General features: G+C 44.2%; 1 protein-coding gene and 1 long non-coding RNA gene across 5 annotated transcripts in view; one reads left to right on the top strand and one right to left on the bottom strand.

Moving 5' to 3' along the window:
* CLNK (cytokine dependent hematopoietic cell linker) overlaps positions 1-17,160 on the bottom strand; it is a 245,145-nt gene that overhangs the window by 85,899 nt on the left and 142,086 nt on the right. For both annotated transcript variants that reach the window (XM_017871957.1, XM_017871967.1), the window contains exon 4: positions 8,880-8,908. In XM_017871957.1, coding sequence (XP_017727446.1) covers positions 8,880-8,908 — 29 coding nt within the window. The remainder of the gene's footprint in view (positions 1-8,879; positions 8,909-17,160) is intronic.
* The window catches only part of LOC108529564 (uncharacterized), a 120,935-nt gene that overhangs the window by 85,727 nt on the left and 18,048 nt on the right, over positions 1-17,160 (top strand). For all 3 annotated transcript variants that reach the window (XR_001885576.1, XR_001885577.1, XR_001885573.1), the window contains one exon: positions 5,885-5,943. This is a non-coding gene — a long non-coding RNA (uncharacterized LOC108529564). The remainder of the gene's footprint in view (positions 1-5,884; positions 5,944-17,160) is intronic.

Below are 17,160 nucleotides of genomic sequence, written 5' to 3'. Positions count from 1 at the left end.
GTCATTTCCCCTGGAGGGGGGCTTCCCTGACCACCGATGTCAGGCAAAAATTAAAGAGCATCTCTCCAGCCCTGTACCTCACCACCCCTGGCACCTGGTATGGCAGTGAGAATGCTGCACACATGTGTGCACCAGGCCTGTCTCCTTTTCCTGTGGTGCTTGACTGGTGTATATATCTCTCCTTCCCCTGCACTGGACAGGTGAGTGGGCATGGTATGGATCTCCCACTCCTGGGGTGCTGGCTGTGATGGAATCTAGGTTGCCCTACTTGACCTTCTATGCTCTTGATCTTGCCTCAGTGGCTGGGCAGAGTCCCCAAGGCCCATGGGGATGATGGAAGCTGTTGGGTAAAAGGGAAGTGAATCACAATGACTGTTTGGAATAAGCCTTCCTTTGATCCACATTGGATTGTGATGTGAGGAAGAAGTAAACCTTTTTTATATTCCACTAACATTTGTAGTTTATTCGTTGTAGATGGTAGTCCTCCCCGATTAATACTTTTTTTTTTTTTTTAAGTTTCTCCATAGCATCTAGGAACAAAGCTAACCAATAAATAATCTAGTTACAGACTATGGTACCTGACTCCCCCCAGGCAGTGGCAAGACTTCAGCCTCCTGATGGCTTCTGCAACCCACGTGTAGCAGAGATGGGCATACGGTGAATGCACAATCAATAAACAGTCAGTTGTCAAATACAAAATACAGTACAGCAGGAACATGTCAGAACCAGCAGCAACAGAACCTTCCTCCTCCCACGCTGAGCGGACAGAGCTTTACACTTCCGCTCATGGACCCAGATCCCCACCAAAGTGGCTCACCCAAACCCTTCCAGGCATTCGCATCTTCCTGGACCTGAAAGAAAGATTGGCTTCCTAGGACCATTTTCTAAAAAGAGAAAGGGAGATGCTCAGTAGATTTCACATCTGCATCCTGGGAGAGTTATGGTTGTGTTGCGTGGATGTGTGGAGAGTCATTCATCACCCACAGACACCAGACAGCTCCAGAGAACAACTGACTTCTGTGTTTCCCTCAAGGAAACATCTTTTTGCAAGAAACAATGTCCCTTTGAAAGTTATTTTTAGGAGGGAAGTGAAGATAGATATATGCAGTGTAAAGCCCAGGAACCTCCTGATAGCCAGAAGGCAGTTACTCCAGCCCTGTGGCTGTCCGTTGCACAATTCTTCTTGTGTCTGCAGAGGCCCAGCCAAGGATGACAGAGGTGCTTGGCCAATACCCATCCAACTGAGGTCCCCTGACCATTTGCATCAGACTCACCTTGGGAGCTGAAAAAAAGAAATAGGCAAAACCTGAGTCCCAGAGCAAACCAGTTGAATCAGTCTGTTTTTTTTCCCTCTGGCTCCTCTGGTGACATTTATTCACCCTGAAGTTTTAGAACCACTAACCTAGAAGCTCCAGTTCCCTTCCAAAGGAAGGCAGGCCATTAGGTAAATGGAGACTCTCAGATTATTTTCATTTGGAAACACTTCTGGGAGCTTAAGTCTCTGGAGGTGCAGGGCCGGTGCCTTCATCTATGCCCCCATTTAGTGGCTTTGCAGGGACAGGGTAGTCGGCGGACCTTCAAGTGCTGTTGCCATGGGATATTCACATTCAAAGGAAATGCTGAACTGGAAGAATTCCCCGTGGGTCCCATGACGAGAATATGCTTATCTTGCATGAGAAGAGAAATAAAAATAGGAAGCCTGCAGAGGTTTAGCACTTTCTATTTCCCTAGGAAAGCAAGTCAGTTAGCAAGTTGCTTGGACATTCTCAAGCCAGACAGGTTCCCCATGCAAAAGCAGCTTCTGGTTTCATTTCAGTTTCAAAAGAAGACTCAGGGGAGTGGGGAAGGGGAGGAGAGGTGTGGCAAAGATCAGGGTTGGCTCCAAATCTGCAGGTTGCCAGCTGGACTTAAGAATATGTGTTGAAAATTCAGGGGTCCATGAGTCCCAGCTACCTGTTACTAACTACTCTGTGGCAGAGACAGTCGTGTGTCTCCCCATACCTATTTTCTCTGTCTTCTCAGGTACCAGAACCCTTTGCTGTTTTAACTGGGCTCGTGGTCACCTGGAGCTACATGTCTTCCTTGTAGCTACGCATGGCCATGAGTCCAAGCTTTGGTCAATTGAATCTAGGTGGAAAATCAAGTCACAATTTCCAGGATACTTTCTGAAGTTGTTATGCACTTTTATTTCTCCTTTTCTCTTCTTTCTCCATCCTGTTGCCTGGAGTACAGACATCACTATTTTAGGCTGTAAGATTAAGGCCAATACAAGGGAGGGAGCAAGAAGGCAGGAAGAACAGGGTCTCTGAGGACTTCCAGGAGCAGAGCTGCCAAAAAGCCTTGGACTGCTTACCTTGGGACTTGACTTACATAAGAAAAAAAAAATAAATAAACATCTCTCGTGTTTAAGCCCCATGAATTTTTTTAAAGTGCCTTGCAGCCTTTGATGTTTTATCTCCTTATGGAGGTTAGTGTTTGGCAGTAACATAGCAGAGCAGCTGATCAAAGGCATGAGGAAGGCAACAAGTATTTCATGGGAGCTGAGTCGGGAAGTTTTAGGCTTAAATCCTGGCCCTGTCACTCTTGAACCATGTGACCTCAGGCAAACCCAATTGCTTATAAGCCTCAGTTAACTAGGGTTAACTTGTAGAATGGGAGTAATAGCACCTACCCCCAAACGGCTGTTGAGAAGTTTTGGTCCATAGAATTTAGGTGGGAAATCAACTCAGAATTCCCAGAGGATAACTTCTTGGCTCAGCGCCCAGTAACAAGATGCTGTGTTGTGTGTTTGTCTTTTCAAGTTTAATGTCATGACCAAATCCTTCTCACTCAACCCAGGTCGTTAGCACTGCTTTCAGATCTATATTGAGAATTTGTTCATTTTTTAGTGCTTATTTTTAAGCAACATGTGTGACTTTTTTGGCATTCAACTCTGTTGATATCCACCTGCTGATGCTTCACAAGGGTTCTTCAAGCTGGGGTCCCCTTCAGCTGTGAGGCACAGGGATTCAGTGGCCACTGTCATCTGGGTGGCCAGATGAAGGCCAAAGTAGAACTCTTTAAATCTTATATTTCACCATCTCTGAGTAAAGGATTATGACAGTCAGTGAGTTTTGACTATATGGCTTATAACTGGGAAGAAGAAGAAAAGAGGAAGGAAGAGGGGAATGAGAGAGAGAGAGATAGATATAGAAAAAAATATATATGTATATACATTTATGTGCCACATAACCATGTTTTGGTCAATCATGAATCACATATATGACCGTGGTCTCATAAGATTATAATGGAGCAGAAAAATTCCTATTACTGTTATGGGAGTTATTAATAAATTATTTTAGGCAAATAGAGAGGAAAAGAGGTCCTTGGAAAGTTTTTGTTTCTTTTAAAGCAGCTCCAGAAATGCTTCTTGTCTAGCAGGAAAGCCCGGGCTCTTAGAACCATCTAGCAAATTTTGATATGCAAAGGCCAGCCATTAGAAACTAGGTCCACCCAAACTTGGTGATTCCTGCCCTCTTCTTGCCCTTGTCCCCACATGTCCCTCGCAACATGGCCACCCCCACATATCCCCACATGTGTAGAACATCATAGTGCCTTGCATTTGCATATTAAAAGGCTAAGAGGGCCAGCTTTTTCACGGGCTACATGAGTGACATGCCTGGTCAAACCAATCCCCTAAACCCTATGCAAATCAGGCACCACCTCCTCCAGCCTCCTCATATAAGCAAACACTTTTCTGCTACACAGGGGTTTTCTCTTTGTTCAAATCCCCCCTCCCTCTGTCTCTGTATGGGGGACCTGTTTTCTTCTTCCTTCCTTCTTTCTTGCCTATTAAACTCTCCACTCCTTAAGACCACTCGACATGTGTCCATGTTGTTTTATCCAGTTCGGCACAAGACTGAGGACCCTGGTTTCCTCCACTCATCAGATCCGTATCATTACCTAATGATGTGGTAGCCATTATAACATCATAGCACAATGCATGACTCATGTACTTGTGGTGGTTACACTGGTGTAAACAAGCCCACTCTGCTGCCAGTCATATGAAGGTCTAGCACATACAATTATGTACAGTATGTAATACTTCATAATGATAAAATAACTGTAACACTGGTTTGTTTACTATATCATACTTTTTTTGTTATTTTAAAGCATCCTTCCACTTATTAGAAAAAGTTAACTGTAAAACAGCCTCAGACAGGCCCTTTGGGAGGCATTCCAGAAGAAGTCATTGTTATCTTAGGAGATGACAGCTCTATGTGTGCCATTGCCCCTGAACATCTTCCAGTGGGACAAGATGTGGAGGCAGAAGGCAGTGATATTGATGATCCTGACGCTGTGCAGGCCTAGGCTAATGTGTGCATTTGTGTTTTAGTTTTTGGCAGAAACATTTAAAAAGTAAAAAAAAAAAAATTAAAAAAATAAAAAATAGAAAAAACCTTCTGGAATAAGGACATGAAGAAGGAAAGTATTTTTGTAAAATGGTAGAATGCCTTTGTGCTTAAGATAAGTCTTACCAGGAAAGAGTCAAAAAGTCACAAAACTTTAAACATTTATAACTGTAAAAGTTATGGTAACCTAAGGTTAATTTATGATTGAAGAAAATATATAGTTTAATCAAATAGCCTAAGCATAGAGATTCTAATGTCGACATGGGTTTACAGTGATGATCTAGGCCTTCTCATTCACTCACCACTCGTTCATTAACTCATCCAGAGAAATTTCCAGTATTGCAAGCTCCCTTTATGGTAAAGGGGTCTTTAGTATCAAAGGCACCTCTCACCCCTCCCATCCTGCACTGGCATCCTGGAGGGTAGAGAATATTCTAAGGGGGTGGTACCTGGGAATGAAGTGGCTTGTCTGATGTGCTTGGCAACTGGTGAATCATAAAGCACACAGGTAAAATAGAGCGGCCAGCTCCACCTACCTGTACCCTCTTCCTCCCATCTTGCTCCCCACCTTGGTTAAGGTGTGCCCCTTTTATCTTTTATGTTGTATTTGTACTGTACTTTTTCTATGTTTAGATACACAAATTCTTACCATTGTGTTATAACTGCCTGCAATATTCAGCACAGTAACATCCTGTACAGGATGTTTTGTTTGTAACCTACGTGCGATAGACCATGCTATATGGCCTAGGTGTGTAGTAGGCTACACGATCTAGGTTTGGTTAAGTGCATTCTATGATGTGCACACAAGTTGAAACCACCTAATGATGTATTTTTCAGAATACGTCCCCATTAGTATGTGACACATGACTGTGTATGTGTGTATACACACACACACACACACACACACACACATATAAAGAGAGAGGAGAGAGAGAGACAGACTCAGTCATCTAGCTCTCTGGGCATTTCAGTTTATTCACTGAACAACAGTTCTTTGATCTGGAGATTATGAGCTAATAATTCGAAGCCACAAATAGTCCAAACTCACAGAAATAGCTACACAGGAAACATTTAATGGGGGTTTGAAGAACAGGCATAATGTTCTCACTAGGTGGCCCTTGGAAATTTACTTCTGTTCTCTAGTTCTTAATTTCCTCATATGCAAAATACGGTAATACAATCTCAGACTACCTGAGTCCCCAGGACCTTTAAGTTTTGTTTTCTTTTTCTTTCTTTCTCTCTCTCTCTTTTTTTTTTTAAATCTGTGCCCAAAGCACAGATATGAACATATCACAAATTGGTTGAATGAATGGATGGACGAGTGGGTGAATGGTGATAGGGAAGGCAGCTGCCTCCTGTCCTATTCCTTGAGTGCCCTTAGAAATTCAAATGAAATATGGAGACATTTGTTATCTAGAGAATTGAGAACAGCTTCTTGGTGGGAACAGTCTGTATAGTTTTCTTCTTTTCTCTCTCTCTCTTTTAACCCTCAGCCAGCAATTCTAAAGAAGAATGGCCCAGAACTACTCGAATTGGAATCATCTTGTTAAAGGTAGGGATTCCCTGGCTTTACTATATGCCTGCCAAAGAGCTAAACCCTATCGTGGGCTTGAAAATATTCACTTTTAACTGTTGTGACTTTTAACTGTTGTGATTGAATTTTGAAGACAATGTTAATCCTTGGGTTTACCAATCTTGGGATGATTTGAAATCCTGGCTTGTCCCAGAGATTCAACTGTCAATTTTTTTTTATTTGTTTCTGTTCACAATTATTCCCAACACCCTCTGGAGAGAACCAGGAGGATGCCAGCCTCCTCTAAATTAATACAGGCATCGCAGCATCTGGAAACAGCCAGCAGGGGGCATTAGAGGCTCACATATTCTATACCTGCCTGTCTCTCTCGTGTCCTAAAATCCATATTAATTTTTCTTTCACAAGTAGAAAAAATCAACCCTGAAGACTGCTTTCCTTAGAAAGACTTAGAAGTAAGATTTTCCTGGACAAAATGAAATTTCTTGTCTTTTAAATCAAATCAGCCAATATCTATCTTCATCAATGTTTTTGTTATATGTGGAGGCTTAAGACAGAAGGATCCACTTTCTAAACAGGGCCATCTTTTCCAGTTACATTCTTCATTTAGGGGAAGGAGAAAAACTCAGGAGTTTATTTTATGGAAAGCATTGCACTGTTCTCTGTGTATCAGCCTCTGAGAAGGTATTGACCTTGACAGACTGTCCCAGTTTGAATATGTGTCTGTCTTCTCCAGGCTTGGAATAGTTTCCTAAAGAATATTTTCTGATAGATTGCTTTTAGCCTACAAAAACATGTGCTACTGTAGAAAATTATAAGCCGCAGACACGCAAAAAGAAGGGAATAAAAATTACTATAATGTTACTATAGCAAGACAAATCATACAAGTATACAAATATTTGATTATAGTCAAGTCACTCATACACACACACACACACACACACATAATCACACACACCACCCATCATCGATTTATAGTTTATAAATGTACAGTCACTCTGTGTATACTATTTTTCCCTGCTTTTTCACAAAATCACATGCTATCAACATATCCATGACAATGAATATGCTTCAACATCGTCATTTTAATGACTCCCTAGTATTTTCTCACAGGAACGCCCTCTCCTGCTTTCAAATGATCCCATTGTCAAAAATCAGAAACAACTTGAAGTATCTCGGAATGTTATCAAACCACCGTGGTGCACAGTCTGTTTTGTAAATCCTCGTGCGTATCTTAATTAGATCAGATCTGCTGTACTTTAGTAGACATTTGTAGTGGTTCATAAGTATGCCTAGGCCGATTCATAAGTATGCATAGGTCTGCTGGGCTGCTATTTCTTTTCTTTTGTTTTTGAGACAGAGTCTCGCTCTGTCACCCAGAGCACCCAGGATGGTGTGCAGTGGGGCAATCTTGGCTCACTGCAACCTCCGCCTCCGGGGTTCAAGCGATTCTCCTGCCTCAGCCTGCCGAGTAGCTGGGACTACAGGTGCCCGCCACCACGCCCAGCTAATTTTTGTATTTTTAGTAGAGATGGGGTTTCACCGTATTGGCCAGGCTGGTCTTGAACTCCTGAACTTGTGATCCGCCTGCCTTGGCCTCCCAAAGCGCTGGAATGACAGGCGTGAGCCACTGCGCCTGGTCTGGGCTATTATTTTGAACAGACTGGGAATGTCATGATTTGCTGCTAAGTGTTTCTGGTAAGGTGTAGGTTCGAGTGTGTATGAGCAGATCTGGGCCGCTTTATCTCAATGGACTTTTGTGGGGTTTCGATTTGTTTTGTTTTTCCTGCTGGTGTCTCTAGATTGTTGTTAAGAAATGGAGTGCCCATCTGTCCATTTCTGTCTTAACCAAGGTGGGGAGCAAGATGGGAGGAACAGGGTACAGGTAGGTGGAGCTGGCCGCTTTATTTTACCTGTGTGCTTTATGATTCACTAGTTGCCAAAGCACATCAGACAAGCCACTTCATTCCCAGGTACCACCCCCTTAGAATATTCTCTACCTTCCAGGATGCCAGTGCAGGATGGGAGGGGTGAGAGGTGCCTTTGATACTAAAGACTCCAACACAATTTGGTATCATCTACCTTGAGAGAACACAACCTTGGTTAGGCCTGACTGGGAAGTTGAATGAAAACATTTTCTGTAGAGGGATTAAGGCTGGGTGCTCTCTCCCTATGTGAACTCATATTTCCCGCTTTCACTTTTGCTTTTTGCCCAGTTCTCCTGGCTGCTGGGTGGGACACGCTGAGTGCTGGTTATGCACTCCAACATGCTCTATGATGAAACTTTCAAATGCCTTTGCCGAGCACATAACTCCTTAGGACTCCATCACTTCTTTGCATGCTTCCTCTGGACAACATCTCAATTTTCCTGCCTCATTCCAGTCATTCTATCGAGACACCAGCTTTCTAGGGAAGTTCTGTGGGACTTTCCCTGAAATAATAATCTTCCCCGATGAATAGTGCATACTTTTACTTAAGCTTTGATGGGCTCCTGTTAAGTGCCTAGTACCAGAAAAGAGGCTATGAAGAGAGATACAGGAGAATCATCAAAGACGGCTTTTGAACCATTCATTCTTTCCACCCATGTTTTGGGGGTAACCAATTCTATAGAATTTAGTTGAATGAATATTAGTGAGTTGCCATAAGACTGGCACTGAGGTAGACTTATACCCATTGCACAGATGAAGGGACTCAGGCTCAGAAAGATCTGTGCTCCACGCAAAACTGCACAGCTAAGTAGAGAGCCAGGATTCCCATCCATCCAGCCAGTTTCCAAAGCTTGCAAGAGTCACAGATCAGGCTGTACCCTGGGGCAACTGGAAGGAATGGCAGTGGCTAATGTCACTTCGAATAGGCCATAGTTTTATTGAAATTAAAACAAAAAAGAATGGAAATAACAGCCCAACAGACTCATGCTGACATTCCCATCGCGTAGGTGAGAGAGAGCCCCGACTCACCTGTTTCACTATTGCGGTGAGGCCATGACCTAGGGAAGAAAAGAGAACCAAGTTAAGTGTCCATTGCTGCACTTCCACCAATCTCCTGCATACGAACAGGCAGTCATCAAACGTCATTGTACAAGTCAGCCTCTGAAGCTGCTTTACGTACGTACTATTATAGACCTGAAGTCACATATTATTCTATTATACACAGAAATGTTGTACATATTTCTATTTTCTAGAAAACGACGTGTAGAAGAAAATAAAAATGGACACTATGGGTTATATTTTGGTTATTCTCATGTACATAGCTATATACATACCTGAAGATGTATGCATGCATTTAAACGCATACAGGTATTGTCAAATCAAGCTTAGCCCAAAGTTGCCTCCTTACATATTTTAAGTTCTGCCTAAAGATTTCTCTATACATCGTGAACTATAAAAAGTGGAGGTGTAAACAGACAATAGCCTATTGTTGTGGCAATCACTGAGTTTTAGCCAGTCAAATGTAGCCGACTGTTGGAACTGTGTTCAAATCAGGCAAATGCCGAGCTGTAACCCATCTAGCTGTTTCTGTACCTCACTTCCATTTTCTATACATCATTTTCCTTTTTCTGTCCATAAACCTCCTTCCGCCACAAGGCTGCACTGGAGTCTCGGAGCCTCCTCTGGCTGGGAAGGCCACCCGATTCTCAAACCATTCGTTGGTCAATTAAGCTCCTTTAAATTTCATTCGGCTGAAGTTTTTCTTTTATCCGTATCAATATAAAAGAGCCCAGCATGGTGGCACACACCTGCAGTCCCAGCTCCTCAGGAGGCTGGGGTGGGAGGATCACTTGAGCCCAGGAGTTCACATCCAACCTGGGCAACATAGCAAGATCTCTTGAAAAAATAATAATATAAAAGAACGTGTAGGATTTTGTTGTTACAAATATATTCTATATCTTCTAATGTTAGTCAAAAACAAGGTGTTGATTATCTACCTCAGTGGTTCTCAACCATTTTGGCATCAGGGACCAGTTTCCTGGAAGACAGTATTTCCACAGACGGGGGTTGGGGATGGTTTCAGGATGAAAGGAAGAAATTGTTCTACCTCAGATCATCATGTATTAGTAGGATTCTCACAAGGAGCGTGAACCTAGATCCCTCCCAGGCGCAGTTCATGGGAGGGTTTGCGCTACCCTGAGAATCTAATGCCGCTGCTGATCTGATGGGAAGCGGAGCTCAGGTGATAATGCTCGCTCGTCCACTGCCCACCTACTACGGTGCGACCCAGGTCCTAACACACCACAGACCAGTACTGGTTTGTGACCCAGGGGTTGGGGACCCCTGATCTACATGATATTTTTAAGGGGCATTTAGGTTCTTGCTAGTCCTAACTTTGTAAAATGATGTTGCCATGTGTATTTGGCATTTAAACCTTATCTCTGAATCTTTCTTTTTTTTTTTTTGAGACATAGTCTCTGTCACCAGACTGGAGTGCAGTGGCACGATCTCACCTCCCGGGTTCAAGCAATTTTCCTGCCTCAGCCTCCTGAGTAGCTGGGACTACAGGTGTGTGCTACCAGGCCAGGCTAATTTTTGTATTTTTAGTAGAGACAGGGTTTCACGATGTTGGCCAGGGTGGTCTCGATCTCTGGACTTTGTGATCCACCCACATCGGGCTCCCACAGTGCTGGGATTACAGGCTTGAGCCACCCCGCCTGGCTTGGATCTTTCTATAGAGAGATGTTATCAAGTACAATGAAGGGGTCAAATAACGTGAACCCTCTCGGCCCCTTGTTGCATATTATTCAGAAGCTTTTTGGAGGAGCTGCGCCAATTAATAATAATTTATATTCTTATGCATGGAATGTGAAGAGCTGGTCTCACTGTGTCTCACCACCATTAAATCCATACCTTATAACCACTTTGCCTACATGGCACTTGATTCCTCATTTTACCGATTTCATTTCCTTGATGACTAGTGAGATTGAATTTCTTTTTTCCCAAAAGGTTTTGGGCCATTTATGTGTCTTCTTTGGTAAGTTATATGTACATGTCTTTGCCCATTTTTTTTCTTTTTTTTTTTGAGACAGAGTGTCACTCTGTTGCCCAGGCTGGAGTGCAATGACACAATCTTGGCTCACTGCAACCTCCACCTCCCACACTGGGCTAACTTTTTGTATTTTTAGTAGAGACGGGGTTTCACCAGGTTGGCCTGGCTGGTCTCGAACTCCTGACCTCAGGTGATCTGCCCGCCTCAGCCTCCCAAAGTGCTGGGATTACAGGTGTGAGCCACTGTGCCTGGCCTCATTTTCTGACAAGGTCTTTGCACAGCCACAATCCAACCATTGGATGGGATCCTTTTGGAAACACTTTTTCCCTAGGTTTTGGGCTTTTTTGAAAAGGCCCGAGGCAGTGGAAGGCTCCTGAGGATGCTGCTTCCGTGAGCTGACTTGTTTGTGCCTTTAATAATCCCAGGCCTTTGCATTACACCTTTCCTCCAAGGCACTCAAAGTGCGTCACAGGAGCAATTAATTGAACATCGCAACACACGCCAGGTGTAAATATTTATGAGGTCTCTTCGGTGTCTGGGACGTTGGGCACAGAATAGTGAAGCAGTAAGATGTTTGTAACCAGGAGACCATGGTCTGTGAGTTGAGTCTGACTTCAGCATACCTTACTGCCTTCTGTTCACCATTTTAAACGAAATAACCCGTGGGCTCGCTCTTATTGCCTCAAATTTACAGAATAGGAAATGGGGTATTCAGAGGGCTCTACAACTTGCCCAGTCCATAGAGCCTCTAAGACTGAGGGATTTGACACCAGCCTATCCGCCTCGCCGGTCCCTACTGTGTCCCTTACCCCAGGCCTGTAAGAGATGGCAAGTCCTGCTTAGAAGGCACCGTGCAGCTGCGACCTCAGAGCCCTTGTGGTTAACAGTTGGCGCCCTTTCAAGCTGCCGGAGGTTCTGCAGAAATTAACAGTAAATCAGCCAGTGAGGAGCAAATCATTTATCGGGTGCCTGACTGCTTTCTCTTGACACTTTAAACATATGGCCTCTTCTCTGGTATCTCGGTCTTTGATTAAGGCCTCAAAAGGCTCCCAGGACTTGCAACCCATTACATGGGAAATGGAAATGATATGTTTCTGTGATTGTGTACAGTGAGCATAATGTAAGCGTGGCAAGCCGTCCCGTTGATCGGAGGCACAGCCTCCAACGCAGGCGGCTGGAGCTCGGGAATTTCTAATAAAAGGCAAACTGTTCCTGAGATTCCAGAAGGAACTTTGACTTCTAAATTAGGGTTCTTGTTATCTTCCAACCCTGGCCTTACCTGGATTTTAGAATCAAAGACAAACTGGCGCTAAAAAGCATGTTGGAGATAATGTTGTCCAGTTCGTTAGTTTTTTAAATGGGAGAACTGGGGCCTAGAGCGGCTACCAGATTGTTCCTAGTCTCAGACACTTGGAGGCAGAACTGAAGCCTTCTGACATCGAAAAAGAGTGGCACCAAACAGAAAATAAAATAACCCGTATTTGTAAGCACCTGTTTGGGCACTGAGATAGGTTCAACTCTGGCTGGTAGGCATTTTTTTTTTATGGTCTGTTCAACCCATTTACATTCATTTTCACAATTTTTAGAATGTTCCTATTTACTTATTCTTTTTAACATACAAAAAGCTGTACATAGTTAATGTGTATAACTAGATGATGAGTTTGGATATAAGTATATACTTGTGAATGGACAAGTGTTACATGATACTGCTTTTATGATACATCTAAAATAGTCAAACTCATAGAGGCAGAGTGGAAGGATGGTTGCCAAGGGCTGGGCGGAGGAGACAATGAGGAGATATTAGTCAAAGGGTACAAAGCTTTGGTTAGACAAGATAAATAAGTCCTCAAGATATACTGGACAGCATAGTGCCTACGCCTAACAGTACTATATCACATAATTGCATTTTTGCTAAGAGAGTAAATCTTATATTAATTCTTCTTGACATACACACACTTAATCATAATAATAAGTAAAGAGGATGGGAGGAAATTTTGGAGGTGATGGATAAGTTTAAGGCATAGACTTAGGCTGTTAGGCATTTCCAGCTCCACTTTGCAGATTGCAGCTAAAACTTAGACGAGTTCAGCAACTTGCCTGAAGTGGCACAAGCAATCAGCAGGGCTGGGATTTGTCCGACTCCCTCCAAATCCCTTCTTATTTACAAGCCTATAGCAGCAACGTAGACCGCAGAGTTCTCTTGTCTGGGAGCTTCCTCCCAATTGTCAAACCTGTCTGAAAGTGGCTTATCTGATCCACTCTGCCTCTCAGTGGGGCTCCAGAGTCATGGTGCTCATTCATATGTCACATCCTCTGGGATTATGTACCCTGGGGCTCTCCGTGCGTCAATGCAAGCCAAGTGAATTAGCAGAGGAAGCATCAGCCAAACAGGGAATGGTGTTGTTATTCCAGCTGAGCCTGCTGCTGTGAGCCAGAGAGCTGCAGAAACAAAGCAGGGAGGGAAAAGAGGAAGGCTGGGACCAGCCACCTAGGGTCTGGGAGGGAGGAGATCAGGGGAGGTGGCCCGCACACCATAGTTTTGTCTAGATGGATTGTGGACATTGTCTTGACACAAGCAACGGATGAGCTATCTGAAAGGACTCCTGTGTTAACACTCTGCAACTTGACAGCCCAGGGTGATTAATGAAAGGAACTGCTAGCAAACTTCATAGAGATTTGATGTACTCTATCTGTGCTCAAGCAAGGCCCATGTGTTAGCAAGCTGCCTTTTGCCAGGGAATTACAAGGATGCACCCCTTCTGCCTTTTGTCAACAGCATCCATAACACGGCCACGTGCAAGCGGGCCACAGCTGGATGGTGTTATAACTTGGCATCCACCCTTCTGCCTTCCCTAGCTCTGCTCCCCTCCACAGCTGGGCCTAAAGAAAGCAATTTTTCCTTCCTTTCTATTTCCGGTGTGTGTACGCAGGTGTCAACACTGTCACAAGAAAGTGTGTGGCACAGGAAATGAACAAGACTGACCTTTCAAGGTCTGTGTTTTTTAATATTTAAAGCTCATTACAAATAGAGATTTTTAATTCTGGATGATTTTTAATTTGTAATACTTTTAAATAATTTAATACGTCTCATAATTTTTAATTTTTAAAGGCTACTAAAGTAAACTCCTTCTCCTCTTCCACTTTTTTCTCTCGTGCTGCCCAGCAGAACTGGCTGTGATGAAGTAGACAGGGCATGCTTGCCTTCTGCTTATCCATGGGAACAGAGTTTGGATGGTGTGTTATTCCAGTCCCATAGAGAGGGATTTGGTTCTATCTCCAGGGTCAAGCTCCTGACATGGAGATGAATCTTTCTTTGCCCCCTCGCGTGTGGTATGCAGTCCTTTGGGTCTCCCCAGGCACCGACTACTAGTCCAGAATTCAACAGCAACACCCTTGGGAAATGATGAGGATGATTTCACACTGCCAGCCTTCTCTCTCTCTCCCAAACCTCTGAAATTAACTGGTTCAGCTCCACATCTCATTTTAAGTTTGTCCCCTGAAATTAGAAGGTGACTCTAGAATAAGACTCTCTAATTTTTGAAAGACAATTTGTACTTCTAAGAGTTATTCATTTTAAATATAATCTAGATAAAAACAAGGAAGGACGGAAAGTTTCTGCATTCATCACCTTCTTCCCTCTAGTTGAATGTCTGCACTGCATCTGGAACTGGGCACTGTAGAAAGATGATTTCACTCAAACCTCATAGCAGTGCTTGGTAGAAAACATCTTTATCTCAATTTTAGGGCCATTGTAAAATATCACTAGGGCCAAAAGGGACATTCAACACCATAAATGAACCCTTTAATTTTGCAGATGGATTAGCTGAGGTTAGCCCCCTTGGGAGTCCCACTGAGCCTGTCTGATGATACATCTCTCCTTCCTTTGTCTCCACCACTCAAAGGTGGAGCGTTTGCATCATGGAGCTGTGGGGACTATGGTTTGGAAATGCAGTGTGCTCAGAGAGTAGGAAATCTGGAGGGATGAATGAGCAAAGCCTCATCCTAGAGGTTGTGTGGAGGTTTGCAAGAGTAAAGAATGCTTAGAACTGTGTCTCACAGAGGTAACATAGGAACACACAGCATTGATTTGAGAGAGAAGGAGCGGACTCTATAATATTTCAGGGAATAGGTAGTGATGGCCTGGACAAACTGTTTTTCTTGTTTCCCATGTGGCCACCGATGCCCTCTTCTCCTTACCTGGGCGCATCCCTGGTACCTATGTAATGGAATTCACCGTGACATAACTAGTACAGAATGCAACTGGAATTCTCAGGCTGCCTACCCTGAACCTCTAGCTTCTCAAAGGGAGGCCTGGTGCCTAATACGGTGCCTAGAGCATGTGCACACCAACATGGTGCTGACTGGGTAAGAGTGAGTGAATGCGTAAGTGAATGAATGCCACAGGCACATGCAGAGGGAAGCATAGAAAAGAGGGCATCCCAAAGCGAGATGGGCCAAAGATACACTGCAGATCATGTCTGGGTCCGTAGGCTGACGTGTCCTATCCCGACAAGGCCAAATGGAGTGCCTAGCATGTAGTAGGAACCTATTCCATGTGTGTGCACAAGTGCCACTTAAATTCCCCTGGAATCGCTTGTACATTTTCAAGATTAGAGATTGGAGAGCCTCTCAATCCAGATGAAATTCACCCCGAGATGGAATCAGGCCAAGACTCTTTTTAAATAAGTGAATCCATGGGTTCATTCTTTCTGGAAGGCATTCCCGATTGGTTTCAAGAATTCTCCTCTTACCTATTTTATTTTTATAAGAAACATGTGGGGCATGCAATTCCCTGAAGGAGACCCGGGGAAAACACTAGAAGTGTTTGGTGCCACTCAGAACTCTCATCAAGCTCATATCCCCAAGACCCTCCTGGCTGAGTGAGGCTCCCACCTCCTCAGAACCTGCCCTGCTGGGGCCTGTCTGGTCTCTTCCCTCCTCTGAGACACTGTGGCACTTCTTGCTCAAATCATGCATTTAGTAAATCTAGAAGATGACATTTAATTATTAGTTTATTATTTAAATCTCATATTGTAAAACCTTACCTGTGTTTTTTTCTTTTCCTTAATTTTACTTTAAGTTCTTTGAGGGCAGAAAACATGTCTGTATAAGCTATAGTCCTGTGCCTATAAGCTATAATGCTCCCAACGCATATTAAAAAATGAAAACAAAAATATTTGACATTCTGATGGGTTCTGCAGCAGACAAGTAGAGGAGCAGGATGATTTGCCAGACCTGTTTTAGCTCAGACATTCCTCTAGTGGGCAGAGCAGCTCCTGAAATCCCTTCATCCACTCTCTGAGCCTCCCCCACTTCCCCACTTCGTCTCTGTCTTCTTCCTTCTTTCTCTATCCTTCTTTCCCTGTTAAAGTTTCTTTTTCACGTCTGTTTAAGTATCTGGTCAGTGCCAGGCATCATAGGAGGCTCTCGGTGTACTACAGATCAACAGTGTCCTAGGGTTATCCATAACATAAGACCCTAGGGTTCTGCCTTGATTCTCCCTTCTTCCTCCTCCCCCATCAGCCAATGTTTCTTGAGCATCTACTCTGTTGTTTATTTATTTATTTGTTTGTTAGTTTCTTTTGAGGTGGAGTCTCACTCTGTCGCCCAGGTTGGAGTGCAGTGACGCAATCTCAGCTCACTGTAACCCCCGCCTCCCGAGTTCAAGGGATTCTCCTGCCTCAGCCTCCCTGGTAGCTTGGATTACAGGCACCCACTACCATGCCAGGCTAATTTTTGTATTTTTAGTAGACATCGGGTTTCGCCATGTTGGCCAGGCTGGTCTGGAACTCCTGACCTCAAATGGTCCGCCCATCTCAGCCTCCCAAAGTGCTGGGATTACAGGCGTGAGCCACCGCGCCCAGCCTGAGCATCTACTCTGTAGGAGCCCTTTGGAGACAACTCCAGGAAAGCCAGTGGAGCACCACATTTTCTTCTCTGAATCCTCTGTGAAAGAATCTAGGACCTGTCCCAAAGCTCTCTGCTTGTGAGACCTTTCAGGGCGGCACTCTGCCTTCTGCATGGTGAGGTGGGCCACAGTGAGAAATGTGACCCTTGTGACTCTCTCAGTGCTCCAGAGGCTCAGGGCAGGCGGGGCAGACCAGAGCAGTCAGGAGAGCAGGCAGTGGTTGTGGCCAGCAGGCTCCTGGGCTTGCCTGGCTGAAGGGGCCCAGTAGAGGCCCTCCTAGTTCACCGATTAGAAGAGGACTCTAGGCGGGGCACGGTGGCTCACGCCTGTAATCCCAGCTCTTTGGGAGG

The sequence above is a fragment of the Rhinopithecus bieti genome, unplaced genomic scaffold (genome assembly GCF_001698545.2).
Source record: "Rhinopithecus bieti isolate Rb0 unplaced genomic scaffold, ASM169854v2 scaffold_865, whole genome shotgun sequence".
NCBI classification, from domain to species: domain Eukaryota; kingdom Metazoa; phylum Chordata; class Mammalia; order Primates; family Cercopithecidae; genus Rhinopithecus; species Rhinopithecus bieti.
The sequence above is the reverse complement of the archived record's forward strand: the minus strand, read 5'-3'. Positions and strand labels throughout refer to the sequence as shown.